The following is a 16,486-nucleotide window of genomic DNA, read 5'->3' as shown; positions in this document are numbered from 1 at the left end:
ATCGTTTACTGTTGAGAATGCTCGTGTGCGCTCTGTACACTTCGACGACTCGGACTACATAAGGGACTTGAAGACAGAGTTAAAAAACCTTCCAATTAGTCGTGATTTAAGGCCTGACGCAGCACCACGCTTGAATTTGCCACCGAATAGCAATGATTTAGCGAGCCAGTCCTGTAAAGATCGTGAAATAAGGGCACAAAAGCAAATGATCGTTAGGAGATACGGCAAATTTTACAATCGCAGGCACCAGTTGAAGCAGAAAATGTTAATAATGCAATCTTGAGGAAGGAATTAGATAACAAAAGTAAACATCAATGTTTCTGTGATGAGAAAATTGATGAAGTGACTGCAGAATTGGACTTTTCAGAAGTAGAGATATAAATCAGAGCTTAAAAGTTATGCTACACAAAACCCTAATTCGCAGTATAGTGATGTATGGAAGTGATACGTGGACCCTCCCAAAGAAAGCCGTGGAGAAGATAGATTCCTTCGAAAGGAAAATCCTGAGGAGAATTTATGGACCCCTATGCGTACAAGGGGAGTGGAGAATTAGATATAACAATGAACTATATTCCCTGTATGGGGAGGCACCCCTGTCGCATGCCATTCGAATGAAGAGACTTAAATGGGCAGGTCATCTAATTAGGATGGAAGAACACCGAATCCCAAAGAAGGTATTCTTAGGAGACTTTGGAGGAGGAAGGCCTGTGGGAAGGCCACGTAACAGATGGGAAGATGGTGTACATCAGGACGCAGCACATATCCTCAAGATCCGGAATTGGAGAGTAGCTGTACGAGATCGACAAGTTTGGCGGAGAGCAACTGGGGAGGCCATGACCCGAAAACGGGCCGTCGCGCCATAGGTAATGTAAGACTGCAGAATTGGAGTTAATTAGACTATAAAATTGTGACTTAAAACGGCAAAATAAGGATTTTCAGGACCGTCTTAGTGCAGCTAATACCGAGATAATAAAATTCAAAAATAATGTTCAAGTTTTTGAGGGTACTTTTTCTAAGAGTCAACAGCAAGCTTTAGTAGAAGGCAGATGCTCAAGCTGGTCGTCTGAGGATATTGCTAAGGCGGTCACCTTACGGTCTATATCATATAAATCACCGTGTTTTGTTAGAGACGTGATTAATTACCCTCTTCCTAGCGAAATCACAATCAAGCGATGGCTAAGACAGTTTTTTTTATTTCTCCTGGATTCATTTAGTTGAGCATTAATATCTTAAAAACACAATCAAGTATTTTTAATTTTGAAAGAGATGTTCTATTCAGCTTTGATGAAATGAAGGTTAAATTACTTGTGCTTCGATCAAAATGAAGAAATGATTAGAGGACCCCATGGTAATGTCCAAGTCATTGTAATAAGAAGTTTAGCTCAAAAGTGGATGCAATCTATCTACTACAACATTGATACAGCGATGTCAAGAGAACTGTTAGCAGAGGTAATTCATGTCGTAGAAAGCACCGAGTCCGCCTCTGTGGTGTAGTGGTTAGTGTGATTAGCTGCCACCCTCGGAGGCCCGGGTTCGATTCCCGGGTCTGCCACGAAATTTGAAAAGTGGTACGAGGGCAGGAACGAGGTCCACTCAGCCTCGGGAGGTCAACTGAGTAGAGGTGGCTTCGATTCCCACCTCAGCCATCCTGGAAGTGGTTTTCCGTGGTTTCCTACTTCTCCTCCAGGCAAATGCCGGGATGGTACCTAACTTAAGGCCACGGCCGCTTCCTTCTCTCTTCCTTGCCTATCCTTTCCATTCTTCCCATCCCCCACCAAGGCCCCTGTTCAGCATAGCAGGTGAGGCCGCCTGGGCGAGGTACTGGTCATTCTCCCCAGTTGTATCTCCGACCCAATGTCTCACGCAGCAGGACACTGCCCTTGAGGTGGTAGAGGTGGGATCCCTCGCTGAGTCCGAGCGAAAAGCCAAACCTGGAGTGTAAGCAGATTAAGAAGAAGAAGAAAGCACCGAATTTAAAGTTAGAGTAGTTTGTATGTTACATGGGACCTTCAAATAGGACATGTATGACTGATCTGAATATTTCGTGGGACCAACCGTCGCTGGAAAATCCTTTAAGCAAAGATTATTATTATTATCATTATTATTTTTTGCGATGTGCCTCATGCACTTAAATTACTTTTTTTTATTATTTGCTTTACGTCGCACCGACACGGATAGGTCTTATGGCGACGATGAGGGAGGAAGGGGCTAGGAGTGGAAGGAAGCGGCCGTGGCCTTAATTAAGGTACAGCCCCAGCATTTGCCTGGTGTGAAAATGGGAAACCACGGAAAACCATCTTCAGGGCTGCCGACAGTGGGGTTCGAACCCACGATCTCCCGAATACTGGATACTGGCCGCACTTAAACGACTGCAGCTATCGAGCTCGGTACTTAAATTACTGCGGAATCACCTTCTTGTTGAAGGATATCAACTCCGAAGGTGGACAATGGGTTACAAAAGAAGTATTTACAAAATCAATCGAAATGCAAAGTGAGGGCGAACACCTATAACATGCACATAAGCTTTCAATGAATCATATTCTTGTGACTGGAACGGAGGGGCAAAATGTACGGAAAGCCGCTGATCAGTTATCACTAACTGTGCCGTAACTTCCCAGAGCTCAGCTATGTAGGAGAGACTGTAATCACGATTAATAATGGATTTGACGTTCTAAACTCCCTTGCCTCCGTGTGTGGTACAAACAGCTCAAAAAGTGCCCATAGGAATTGTATAGAGCAACAAATTATTCGAATTAATTTTCACCATGAGAATAATTGGCAAAAACAAACTCCTTCTTTTCAAGAAGTTTTCTAATGTCTATAAATAGCCTTCGTGGTCTATTTAAGAGTTTAAAATCAGAAGGCTATACTTACGTAATGGCGGCCAAATGTAACCAGGACATAATTGAGAGCTACTTTTCCCATATCTGAGGAAATGGTCGCTTTTATGACCATCCTCTCCTTACCATTGTATCGCAGCGAATTAAATCATTAATTTTAAGCCGTAATGCAGGCGATGTGGTAAACAGCAAAAACTGTCCAGATGAAAAAAGTTGACGTTTCTTCAGAGGCTTTTTACCGACATTCCACCGGCCAATACACATTTATAAATGATTACTTATACATAAATATAATATTAAGTGTTTACAACACTACTTAACACCAACAATCCGCCAAAACAACGGTAAAAACTTCCCGTGCGATTGGTCATGTTCCTTTAATTTTATCAACTGGTTTTAGAAGTAAAACTGTGTATAAAATCGTTCTAAAATCACTGGATGGATAGAAAATACGAAAACCGATCCGTAAATACTTTATTTGCATGGCGAAAGATTATTTAGTACTGAGAAAGCTACTGGAATAGTTCGTGTTAAGCACAGTGTTATTATATTACTTGTAAGGTTCTGCAAAATACTGAAATAAATTACAACACAATTATCTACACATAACATCTGACAAATATATTTGACAAAAGTGAAAAATATTAAGCAAGTGGTTAAATAAAAACATGTAAATCATTAATAGAAACGTACAATTACAATGGATCGTGTTCACTGCAAGCCCGGCAGTGGGTCCAGATGACGTCAGCCTGCGAGTGAACCCTACCGTCTAGTCTAGTAAACGTGCCAACAACCTAAGACTATTAGTAGTTAGAACTGACAAGAAAGGAACATTATTAAAAACCTACTTAACCTGATTCAAGTCAAATGCCAAAACAAGCAAAATCGAAGCAAAATTATCTCCGTACAGGCCATTAAGGCCCTTGGAGGGGTGGAAGGTAAAGACTTCCACTATACGTAACCTCAGCTCTTGATGGGGTAGAGGTGTTAGCTCTATGCCCGGCCACCTCTGCCCCCAGGAATTGACCTGGAACTCATTTTTGGTATAGGCTGAGTGAACCTCAGGGCCATGTGCACCTCCGGAAGTTGACATATCGTTTTTTTAATTTTATGACTTCCTGACGGGCAATCGAACCCAAGTCCTTCCAGGTGAACCGAAAGTCAAATACACGGCAGATAATGAAGTCCCAGCTAGTACCAAATTAATGAAAATGCCGGCTAGTGAGGCCTGTTGCACCTTTCAAGATCAGTGACAGTAAATTAAGTTTTACAAAAATTAAATTGAACAGGAAACCACAGATTCCAGTGAAAACCTCTCCAAACTCAGTTTACATCAGCACAAATTTCACATAAATGTGGTATCGTGTATCACGGCAATTTATTTTCTCCAATATATCGCCTCATGCCCGCCTCTGTGGTGTAGTGGTTAGTGTGATTAACTGCCACCGCCGGAGGCCCGGGTTCGGTTCCCGGCTCTGCCACGAAATTTTAAATTTGGTATGAGGACTGGAACGGGGTCCACTCAGCCTCGAGAGGTGAACTGAGTAGAAGGGGTTCGATTCCCGCCTCAGCCAACCTCGAAATGGTTTCCTCCACTTCTTCTCCAGGCAAATGTCGGGATGGTACTTAACTTAAGGCCACGGTCGCTTCCTTCCTTCTTCCTTGCCTATCCCTTTCAGTAGTTCCATCCCCCACAAGCCTTCTGTTCAGTATAGCAGGTGAGACCCCCTTTGCGAGGTACTGCTCCTCCACCCCAGTTGTATCCCTGACCAAATGTCTCACGCTCCAGGGCACTACCGTTGAGGCGGTAGAGGCGGAATCCCTCTCTAAGTCCGAGGGAAAAGCCAACCCTGGACGGCAGACCGATTAAATAATAATAATAATAATAATAATAATAATAATAATAATAATAATAATAATAATAATAATAATAATAATAATAATAATGTCGCATGTAACGTAGCATATTTGCACCTGTATTAGACAAATGTTAGCAGATCCCATCTTTCTACTCCGCGACCCGTCATCGCTGCGTGGAGGAAATATCCCAACTGTCTACGAACCTAAGATCAAAACTACCCTCCATCTCCAAATGTGATACTGAAGTTTGGAAAGTTGAACGCCATGGATACTGAGAAGTTTCATTTCGCCTCCACGCACATTCCTGTGAAGCTGCTTTCTCAGCGAACCATATGGAGAAAAGGCTCTGGGAATGAGAGATTTCTCCGTGACCTTACCCCAGCTTATTCCTCTGAGATCTACGTTGTATTTTTATTAGTAAGCCCGTTATGGCTGCGGTTGTGGCATTTGCCTCTAACTTTTGTGTATTATGTGAGGAGTTTCATTCAACACGTCCAGGATTGTGATCTAGCGCGATAATATTATTTTATGCAATGAAACAAAAATGAGTCAATGAAATTGTTAGCAGCTACACATTTATGTATTCTTTATCTCTGGAGCGGCTAAAATACTACACAATAACATTTGTATTGATGGGATCTTGGTTCCCGCCCCGTCATAATATTAATCTAAACTTAAGTAAACTAAAATATAAGTATAATTAATCACAGTGGCGCCGACTTTGGGAGCGCAAGCCGTTTACTGTCCACCCCCCAAAATAATCTTAGGGAGGCAGAATGCTATTTTGCACCCAGATCCCAGATCCCAGATCCCAGATCCCAGATGTTAAGTCCCCTTAAAATGTGGAATTTGGTAGTCTTCGGAGGCTGCTAAGGTGTAAAATCTGGAGAAGTTTGTAGATGGTTTTATATCAGGAAATAAGGTTAGAAAGAGGGCATTCCTTCCGAGAACTACATTTCCCAATGGAGACTGTTCAGAGGGTACATGAAATACATAATATACAGTAATAGGACGTTTATTAAGAAAAAAAAGTATTTATGAAGCAAGTTCTAATTTTTTTACTTGTGATTATTTTTGATTGCTTCGTACATAAAACATTCCAAATTATTTATTTGTGAATCAAGTTCTATTCTTCTGTTTACTTGTGGTGAACATTATTTAAAACTCCGTATATAAGACTCGTTCAAAAGTACAGTATATTTGAGAGACAAGCTCTAGTATTGTTCTGTTTTTTCTGTTTGTCTGTGAATATTGTTAATATGTAGGCTTGTTTGCATTAATAGTTGTTCCTCATTTCACATGCCTGTGTTCGTGTTAATCATGCCCCTCAGTAATTACCCCAAGTCGGCGCGCCTGTTAATCATGAACCTAGATTTCGATGCATGTTCCGAAACAGGACTGTCACTTTATTACTTTCATGGTCACTTGAATATTGTGTGAAACGATGATGGTCTGAACTCGTGTTTTCTTGGTTAGTGTTTACAGAAGTAGATGGTTGATCTGATACCCCTAACAATTCCTTACATTCATGATCCAGTATTTTTCGTCTGAATTTTTTTCTGGCATTAACGAAGTAATCAGATACCAATAAATTATGGAGTATGTCAGTGTTTGTACTTACTCTTGAACTTTTCATCGAATATTCCGATCGACATTTTCTGAATTCTATGTGTCTAAGACTCTGGACATCTTCAGACAATTGTCCGAATGGTAGTAAAATTGTTAAGCTGCTGACTGCTGATGGTCCGGTATCAAAACTTTGTAAACAGTTGCTGGCGTTGTTATACGAAAATACGTATAACTCAGCAGTTTCTTTGCAGTAATATTATTCTTCAGTGCAAGTTCTTGAATGTCACAACCAAAGGAAATAGCGCGTAATATGACAGAAACCCCCTTTATTAACTCTTTGCGACACAATCAGTCGACTCTCTAGAGAAAAATAAATACATACATGAGGGTAACAGGTTCTAGCAGACAAATATATATCAGATAGTCATATTCTACAAATTACATACTTTTCGGTAAAAATGAATGTATCTCATACAAACACATAGAAAAACTTTGGCAGCCATGCATATGCCACATGGGCCGATGACCTTCGCTGTTAGGCCCCTTTAAACAACAAGCATCATCATCATCATCATCATCATCATCATCATCATCATATGCCTCATAAATTCTGAATCACGCACGTTTGACTGGTCGGTCACATACGAGTACGTAATAATTCAGAACTGTACAGTAACAGAAAGTACATACTTTCCTTTAAAAAAACATTATAAGAAATCCACACTAGAATTTATATACGCTGAAAGACAACCACTAACCTTCACTAGACTCAGTTGACTGGTAAGCAATTACACTAGAGGCGGTGAAGAATTACGAACTATTAGCAGCCAAGATCAACTCCGTTATAGTTTATGCATCATATGTCTTAAAGTGGTTCTTTGGAAAATTGGTTTTATGTTGGCATTTAATTAAACAGCGGACGGAGGTGGTTCAGATGTGAGCACTAAGAGAATGCAGCGATCTCTTTAAAAATTCACTGTTGCAAGAGTTTAGCTCAAATTATTTTCAAATGTTTACAGGTGGGACTAAATAGAATGCAGTTTACATTCTTTTTCTTCTTCTGTATCTGCTTACCCTCCAGGGTCGGTTTTTCCCTCGGACTCAGCGAGGGATCCCGCCTCTACCGCCTCAAGGGCAGTGTCCTGGAGCTTCAGACTCTGGGTCGGGGATACAACTGGGGAGGATGACCAGTACCTCGCCCAGGCGGCCTCACCTGCTATGCTGAACAGGGGCCTTGCGGAAGGATGGGAAGATTGCAAGGGATAGACAAGGAAGAGGGGAGGAAGCGGCCGTGGCCTTAAGCTAGGTACCATCCCTGCATTTGCCTGGAAGAGAAGTGGGGAAACCACGGAAAACCACTTCCAGGATGGCTGACGTGGGAATTGAACCTACCTCTACTCAGTTGACCTCCCGAGACTGAGTGAACCCCGTTCCAGCCCTCGTACCACTTTTTCAAATTTTATGGCAGAGCCGGGAATCGAACCCGGGCCTCCTCCTGCGCCACGCAATGCCGTATATCAAAGTGACAGCGGATTAAGTAAAACCGATTCCTAAGAGGTTTCAAGGCGTTGAAAGAATTATAAGAATTCTCACCAGATGATGTCAACATTCATATCAGTGAAGAGATGGCAATTTATACTATCAGTATACATAAGGAAACGTAATGTATTGGAACATATATCCGCTGCAATGCAGCAGAAATTTAAACCTACAGTACATGCTCTCAGCCGGAAGTAGCCTCCGTGGCTCAGGCGGCAGCGCGCCGGCTTCTCACCGCTGGATACCGTGGTTCAAATCCCGGTCAAATCATGTGAGATTTGTGCTGGACAAAGCGGAGGCGGGACAGATTTTCCCCCGGGTACTACGGTTTTCCCTGTCATCTTTCATTCCATTTCATTTCATCTGTCAGTCATTATTCATTGCCCCAGAGGAGTGCGACAGACCTCGGCAGCCGGCACAATTCCTATCCTCGCCGCAAGTGGGGGGTTTCATTCATCCCATCCCTGACCTGGTCATTGACTGGAAAACAGGTTGTAGGTTTTCATTCATGCTCTCAACCGGAAAGAGGTCAGAGTATTTCGAACACTTTAGAAAAAAAGAAACGCTGATTTGGAATTATTCATTCATTAGTGGTGTCTGACTCGTTTGTTGTTCACAGGGTCCCGGCCGGGTCGGGGATTTTAACCTTCATTGGTTAATTCCAATGGCTCTGTGTTGTCCCAACATCCCTGCAACTCACACACCACACATAAGGCTTCTATCACGTTGGAGGCACGCTTGTGCAAGTAATTTGGTGGCGCGCGCGTGCGCAAGCTGGCGTGAACAACAATGTGCTCACACTAAATGCAAGCAGGTGCAAGTTAATTATTATAAACAGGTCAGTCGAAATGGAGATGTCAGGCGATGAGGACATTGTTTTGTAAAATGGTGTTTTAAAGTTTTTATTTTTGGATGAGCAGGAAATCAGGGAAGAGTGGGTGAACGAGTATTTTTTGGACAGAGAGGAAGATGGAGAGTATGCACGAATATTCAACGATTTGCTTAGACAGCCTGATAAGTTTTTTGAATAGTTCAGAATGATACCAGACACTTTCTACTATATACTGGACAAAATTACACCTAGAATAAGGAAGCAATCTAATTTCCGAAAGTGTGTATCACCTGAAGAGAAGCCTCGAAGGTCAGAAATCAACTGAGATCACGCACGCTTGCAACTACAAAACAATTTTTTTCGAAGTGGAGTCGGATCAAGCTTGCGCAAGCGTGCACTTGCTTGTGGCGGGCAGTGTGAGCGGCGATGGACAAGTCACCACTTGTTTCTGTCGCTCTCCTGCAGATTTTGTTTACATGTGCACGCTTGCGCACGCGCGCGCCACCAAATTACTTGCACAAGCGTGCCTCCAATGTGATCGAAGCCTTACGTTATCCTCCACCACAACAGCACGCATTTACCTACACATGGCAGATGCCGCCCACCCTCATCGGAGGGTCTTTGTTTAAAGTTGCGAGGGATACAACTGGGGAGGATGACCAGTACCTCGTCCAGGCGGCCTCACCTGCTATGATGAACAGCCCTCGTACCACTTTTCGAATTTCGTGGCAGAGCCGGGAATCGAACCCCGGCCTTTGGGGGTGGCAGCTAATCACACTAACCACTACACCACAGAGGCGGACTAAAATTATATTACATCATAAAAATTGTGCAAATAACCAATAATATAAATTACGGAGCATATTACCACTGATAATCATCTTTATAAATGTAAACTGTAACTTAGAAGAGCAATATAAACTTTAAATTTACCGCTATGAAGTTGTACTCGGTTCAAAGATATACCATTTCCATCTCGACAACTTTAAAACTTTACAAATAGAGATGAACTTAAATGATATTTCAAAGTTACCTATGACCGGCGAACTGTGACATAAAAATATCTGTGACTTTTACCTGTGATTCAGTTACAGGAAGCACGAGCATATGATTATCGTCACGGTCGCTCTTTAGTCGCGGGCGGCCAGTGTGTAAATACTTCTAGTTGATATGATGACAATGTCAGGTAGTATTTTTAGAAAGATTCGGGATATTAGAAGTGAGGAAAAATAATATTCACATTTATAATTTGAAATTTTAATAATGCATAGCGAAAATGTTGTTAACATGATGAGCAATAAATTAACAAACGGATTGTGATTACCCGTGTCGTGTCTCCGGGATACCAATCATTTACAGTACTTAAAGTAGGTTTAAAATTAAAATGACAAAAAATAATACATTTATGAACTTAATACGAGATTCCTCCCATATAGGCCTACATGGTTATTCTGCAATGCTGTCCACCTCAAATAACTCGCGAACGGTTAAAGATATTGACATTTTGTTTTCACTTTCTGTAATGGTACCAAAGGGCTAATAATCGCACTTAAGGTACTGTGTCATGACGTTAATATTTTCTCTGAGATCATGGTACTGACTTCGCTTTTTTGAACGGTACCACACTATTTTGTACACACGGCCTTAAATCTACAAACATTACAAATACAGCACCATGATTATTTTGAAAATCGAATCGAATAAGTACTCCTCGAAAAAATCTTATTTATTCAACCATGCTTCATTTACCGGCTGAGGACTGATCTGTTCGATTCGCGCTACTTACGAAACATGAGCTAGCTATTGACATATAGAGTCGCTAAATAGGAATTCTCTCCACTTATCTCTTCTATATTCCGTACGGCTCTACTTCTAAATTGACGTTTTATCAGATTTTGGCTCTGTCTGGTGGTTATGCGCTGAAGCATAGACATCCAACCAATCCCAAGCTGCCATTCATATCGATTTATATCGGCAGAGCACGATCTCGAAACCCAGTTGCCAACTCTAATATTTACATTTGCCACGTGGTTAACCTATCTCGCTCAGCGTGTGTGGTATTCGGTACGGTTCGCGATCTTTTGCATTTTCCTTCAATATTTAGTGTGTTTTTCATATTGTTGGAGGGTTCCAGTGACTCTGAGATCAGTAGATTGTTCCCTTTATAGGCCATAACCTCCTTTCTGTGCCAGCCATTAGCCGTTAGTGATGTATTATTTCCTCATTCTCTTTTATTGTTAATAATATATTCTCTTATAGTGCCAGATATTGTTAGAATGTGTAGTTCTTGTGAATTTGTTGTCAATCCATATTCATTCGTTTTTCTGAGTATGTATTACAATTTAAAAGGGCTGTTTACCGCGGTCATATTGCATCAGCTGTTCTCGCAGGCGTAGCGTGCTGGCAACAGAGGGAAGGCGATGCTCATTTGTTTTGCGAAACTTCAATTTAGAAGTAAGGCCGTGCGGAGTATAGATGGCATTACTTCCAAAATCAGTGGCGCCGACTTGGGGTGGGGGGGGGGCAAGGCGTTTTCTGTTCCTCCAAAAATTATCTGAGGGGGCAGAGTGTCATTCCTCCCCCCCCCCCAAATTCATTTCCCAGATGTTAAGTGCCCTTAAAACACGGAGTTTGGTAGCCTTCGGAGGCGGCTAAGGCGTTAAAACTGGAGAAGGTGGTAGATGGTTTTATATCAAAAAATTTGATTAACTACATTTCCCAATGTAGACTGTTCAGGTGGTACATCCGGTGGTAGAGCTTTTCACATTTCGTATCATGAGATGAACAATAAGCAGTAATAGTACATTTATTAAGAAAATGTATTTATGAAGCAAGTTCTATTTTTTTTACTTGTGATTATTTTAATAGCTTGGTACATAAAACATTCCTTCAAAATATTTATGAATCAAGTTCTATTTTTCTGATTACTTGTGAATATTATTGAAAACTCCGTACATAAAACTCGTTCCAAAATATGCTTGAGAAACAAGATCTACTATTTTCTTTTTATGTTTAAGAACATTGTTATTATATAGGAAGGTTTGCTTTAATAGTTGTTCCTCATTTCACATGGACAGCTAGTACTTCATAGTCGGAGATCGAACTCTGTCTGAAATGTAGTCTATTCTTTCTGTGACTTAAATGATATGAACCAGTAAGATCTTCCCAGTACTCATTGTGTCATACTCTGCGACATGTCTTGCGTACTGCTGTTTTGTGGGTCGAAGAGAAAGTGATTAAAGCGGAACTGGTGACGAATTTCTTAATAGGAAGCGATATGACGTGAAGTACTCGAATATCTCAGCGGTACAGCAGGCAGAGAACGGTTTGGTATAAGACATGGTGAGCTTGTGCTACATCCTTTCATCACCTTTCAACTTGAACGTAAAAATGACGTGGGAATGAAAGCATCTCTAAATTATGCTAGACATTCTGTTCGAAGTTCATCGACATTCTAAGAAAATACAGTAGTTCTAGGTATGTTAAAACTCCAACGCTGCTCACATAGGTTAAAAGAGGCGTAGGTTGGTGGCCTAGTTTGAGATTTATTGTTATGGCTGCATACATGACTGACAAGATCCGAATTCAAGGAGGAAAATTAATGAAATTTCTGTCTGTTCAGAAGCAGTAAAGGAGCCATCTTTGAAGGCCCCTGGAGGAATGGAAGGCACAGCGAAACTGGCCCGCCTGCTAAAATAAAACAATCGGCCCCCCCTCAAATCAAATGGAACCTTTGAATAACTAATATAACTTTAATTATAAGAGGTAGAAGTAATGTAATATATTGTCAAGTTATACAAACAAAGGCATTATTTGTTATTATAAGATTATTATTAAATGATGTTGAATTGGTTTTGTTTTACTCACTGTGGTTTAACGGCTGAGCTACTGAATTGCCAATCATGCGACACTTACCTGTTCGTACTTAACTTAAATTGGTTACATTTTTCAGTAACTACAGAAATACACTCTGTAGGCGACATCGAAGTCTTAGTTATAATACTTGATTCGATTACAATACATAAAAATATACGAACAAAATTAAATGTTAAAAGACTGTTCAAATAAAGTTTGAAAAATATCTAACCGCACAATTGATAAGACTAGTCTATTATTATTATTATTATTATTATTATTATTATTATTATTATTATTATTATTATTATTATTATTATTATTATACTCAGTTGAGTGACTGCTACTACACCAACTTCGTATTGGCATTATACATTGTTTTTGAATAAATGAGTGACATATGTTAAATGCTCAGCAAAATTTGTACATAATACGATCTCACGTTCACTACACATCAAAAATTATCATTTTCTGATTGGAATACGATATTTTGGTATCAATTATCATTGCTGTAATTATTTTTCAATAATTTGGTGCAGGTCGTTTGTGAGAAGCGTGTCGCGGTATTGCGCAAAGGCAAGGAAGCATTGTTTACACTCATTACAATAAACTGCTGAAGATGCAACCAAGTGGCATATCCTCTATTTACGAATTGTGAAAAAACATTTTAAAAACTTCGACTGATAGTACAAAACCGCCCTGATCATTTACGTGCAGTGTGATATTAGGCTAGAAATATATTATTTTTATTTTTTAGCGAGAAGTCTGCGGGGCCCCTAAAAGGCCCGGGCCCGCCTGCATTGCAGGCCCTACAGGCCCTAACGTTACGCCCCTGGGAAGGCAAAGGTTTGCACTGTCCGTAACTTCGGCGGCAAGCGGAAAAGTATGCTTAGTTCTATGCCCGGTCATCTTAGCCCGGTACTCATTTCTGGAACAGACTGAGTTAATCCCTCTCCAACTGTGGAATTCCCGTCTCCAAAATCTCTCAACTACTGGATGGGAAATCGAACCTGCGTTCATGAGGTAACCACACATTTACCGCCTCTGCCACGCAGCCCCTTTACGAGCAATAACGTATTACTAATAATAATTGAAGTCCTCCCCAGAATAAGGATGTAACCAACAAATCAGTAATTTTTCAAGAGAGAGGAAAATTATTTTTGGGGTTTATTTCATGGTATATGAAAGCCGCCGTTGCTCAGACGGCAGCGCGTCGGCCTCTCACCGCTGGATACGGTGGTTCAAATCCCGGACACTCCATGTGAGATTTGTGCTGGACAAAGCGGAGGCAGGACAGGTTTTTCTCCGGGTACTCCGGTTTTCCCTGTCATCATTCATTCCAGCAACACTCTCCATACTCATTTCATAGCATCTATCACTCATTAATATAAATCATTTTGGGAGTGGCGACCCCATCGTAATAACAGCATATATTTGATTCATTAATTACATCCCTGACCCGGTCAAAGACTGGAAAACAGGTTGTAGGTTTTCATTTCATGGTATACACTCACTCACTCACTCACTGACTCCACTCACTCTCCTGGTGCTACAGCCCATGAAGGACCCTGGTCTCTCCAATAGCACTCGCCCACTCCTTTCGGTCCAGAGCTCTCCTTCTCCAGCCCTGGATCCCTTACAACTCCATATCTCTCGAGACGCTGTCCAGCCATCTTGTCCTTGGTCTCCCCCCGCCTTCGTTGGCCGCCATGATGTTGGTTAAGGATCACCTTCGTTGATCGGTCCTGGTCCATCCTTACTATGTGGCCGAGATACAGAAGTCTCTTCTTTTTGGCCTCTGTAACTATCTCGAGGTCAGCATGCAGGGCATAGACTTTTTCGTTGGCCCTGATGCGCCACTTTCAGTCATCGTGAACCATGCCGAAAATCTTCCTCAAGGTCTTCCTCTCCCACACCCGTAGAAAGTTCTTGTCGCACTCGTTTAGGGTCCACGTATCGCATGCATACAGGACACCTGTAAATGGTGAGTTTCAATCTTCTGGGCAGCGTTTCAGTCTTGGGAAACTTCTGGAAGGCGAAGTAACACCTGTGCCCAGCTGCCACCCTAGCCTTTATCTCCTCGCTGACCATGTTGTCCTCAGTCATGAGGGCTCCCAGGTACTTAAACTTCGCCACTCTCTCGTAGGCTTTACCTGCAAATTCCAGGCCTCTCACGCCGTGAAATATTGTTTTGTCTTGGGTGTTCACCATGTACATGGTTTTGTTGTTTTTGATCTGTGAGCCTAGATGTTATGATCCCTCACTCATGTGCTGCAGAGCTTCCGTCAGGTAGTTCGTACTTCTCCCGAGTAGGACAACATCGTCCGCGAAGGCCAGGTACTGGAGGAGTTATGTTGCAACTGGTACCACCTGGGTTCAATGGTATTCGTCGCATAACATGCTCCAGACAGAGGTTAAACAGAATGGTTGACAATGCGCCGCCTTGCCTTAACCTTCTCTGTACTTCGAACTCGCTGGAGAACTGGCCCTGGATCTTCACTTTGCTTCTGGTACTTCTCAGTCATCAGGACAAGGTTGGTGATCTTCATCGGAACCTGCATCTCTTCCAACACCTGTCGCAAACTTGACCTGTCCACATTATCGTATCCTCCTAGTAGCTGGTTCATGTTGACGTTGTATTCATAACACTTTTCAAGGATGAGCCGTAGGGTTAGTATGTGGTCTGTTGTTGATATGTTGCGCCAAAATGCACACTGATACTCTCCCAGCTGCCTCTCTGCAAAGGGCTCGAGTCACCTAGCCAGCACCTTTGAAAAGATCTTGTAGGCCATGCTGAGTAATGAGATTCTTCGGTAGTTGCTGCACACCGCCTTGTCACCTGTCTTGTAGAAGGGAAAGATAAGGACCGAACTCCAGTACCTTGGCATCTCCTCGCTCTCCCATACAGATCGGATTAGGGCGTGCATGCTATCTCCAGGCTCTTCCCTCCATCAGCTCTGCTGGTAGGCCGTCATCTTCTGTCGCTCTGTTATTGCGCCTGAAGTTGTTCGCCTCCTTCACCTCCTTCCACGTCACTTCGGGGACTGGCTCATGCTCGTTCTCAGTCGGTGGGTGTCCAGCTGTCACCTGATCAGCCACACTTGTTTCTGCCTACTCAGTGTTCAGAAGCTCTTCGAAGTGATCCGTCCATCGTGACAAGATCTCCTCCTCTCCGACCAAAAGACCCTTCTTGTCCTTGCAGTATGATGTTCTGGGCTCGAACCTATTCTTGATTCACCTTGTTCCCTGGAATATGGCCCAAACTTCCTTCTTATTATACTGATCCTCGATGGCTTTGAGCTGCTCTCGCTGTCTTTTCTTCCTATGGAGCACCCTCTTTGCTTCTACCCTCGACATGGGTAGTCTTCTTCTGTTGACTTGGTCGGTCTTTGTAAGGTCTTGTCCCTTGCTCTCCTTTGGATGGGCTCTTCTTATTCCGCAGCGAACAACTCCGATCTTACCCTTGGTTCTTAGAACCCTACAAATTCTGTCGCCGCGTACATGATGGCGTTCTGAATTGCTCCTCATAGATTTTCTACAGTAATACCTTCTTGTATCTCCCTCTGATGTACAAGATTGGCTCGGACCATCTCTCTGCACTCATCCTTGATGGCACCGTTATTCTTCAAGACTCCGACATCTAACCTCCTCGCATTCGGGACGTGAGCTTTCCTGATGTTGTTTATGCGTTTTCTGTATTTCATGACAACCTAATAGTGATCCGAGTCGAGGTCTGTACCACTCCTCGTTCTCACATCCATAACATCCGATCTATGTCTCCGGTTGATGAGGATGTGGTCGGTCTGGTTTATTTGTCTCGCCGTCAGGGGACTTCCATGTTGCCGTATGGATCCACTTCTGCGGAATGTGAGTGCTGCTATTGCTCATCTGATGGTCGATGGCAAAGTCCACTAGTCTGAGGCCGTTGTCATTGCTCTCTGGGTGTGTGCTCTCTTTCCCTATCGCTGGTCTGAACACCTACTCCCTCCCC

The 16,486-nt window shown here is 42.3% G+C and overlaps 1 protein-coding gene across 1 annotated transcript in view; it reads right to left on the bottom strand.

Annotated features, from left to right (window-relative positions):
* LOC136863810 (uncharacterized) overlaps positions 1-14,249 on the bottom strand; it is a 122,189-nt gene extending 107,940 nt beyond the window's left edge. The window contains exon 1 of the mRNA XM_068226099.1: positions 14,035-14,249. Within this exon, the coding sequence (XP_068082200.1) occupies positions 14,035-14,249 (215 nt within the window). The remainder of the gene's footprint in view (positions 1-14,034) is intronic.
* Between the last annotated feature and the right edge of the window lie 2,237 nt (positions 14,250-16,486).

Source organism: Anabrus simplex, chromosome 2, assembly GCF_040414725.1.
Source record: "Anabrus simplex isolate iqAnaSimp1 chromosome 2, ASM4041472v1, whole genome shotgun sequence".
NCBI lineage: Eukaryota > Metazoa > Arthropoda > Insecta > Orthoptera > Tettigoniidae > Anabrus > Anabrus simplex.
The sequence above is the reverse complement of the archived record's forward strand: the minus strand, read 5'-3'. Positions and strand labels throughout refer to the sequence as shown.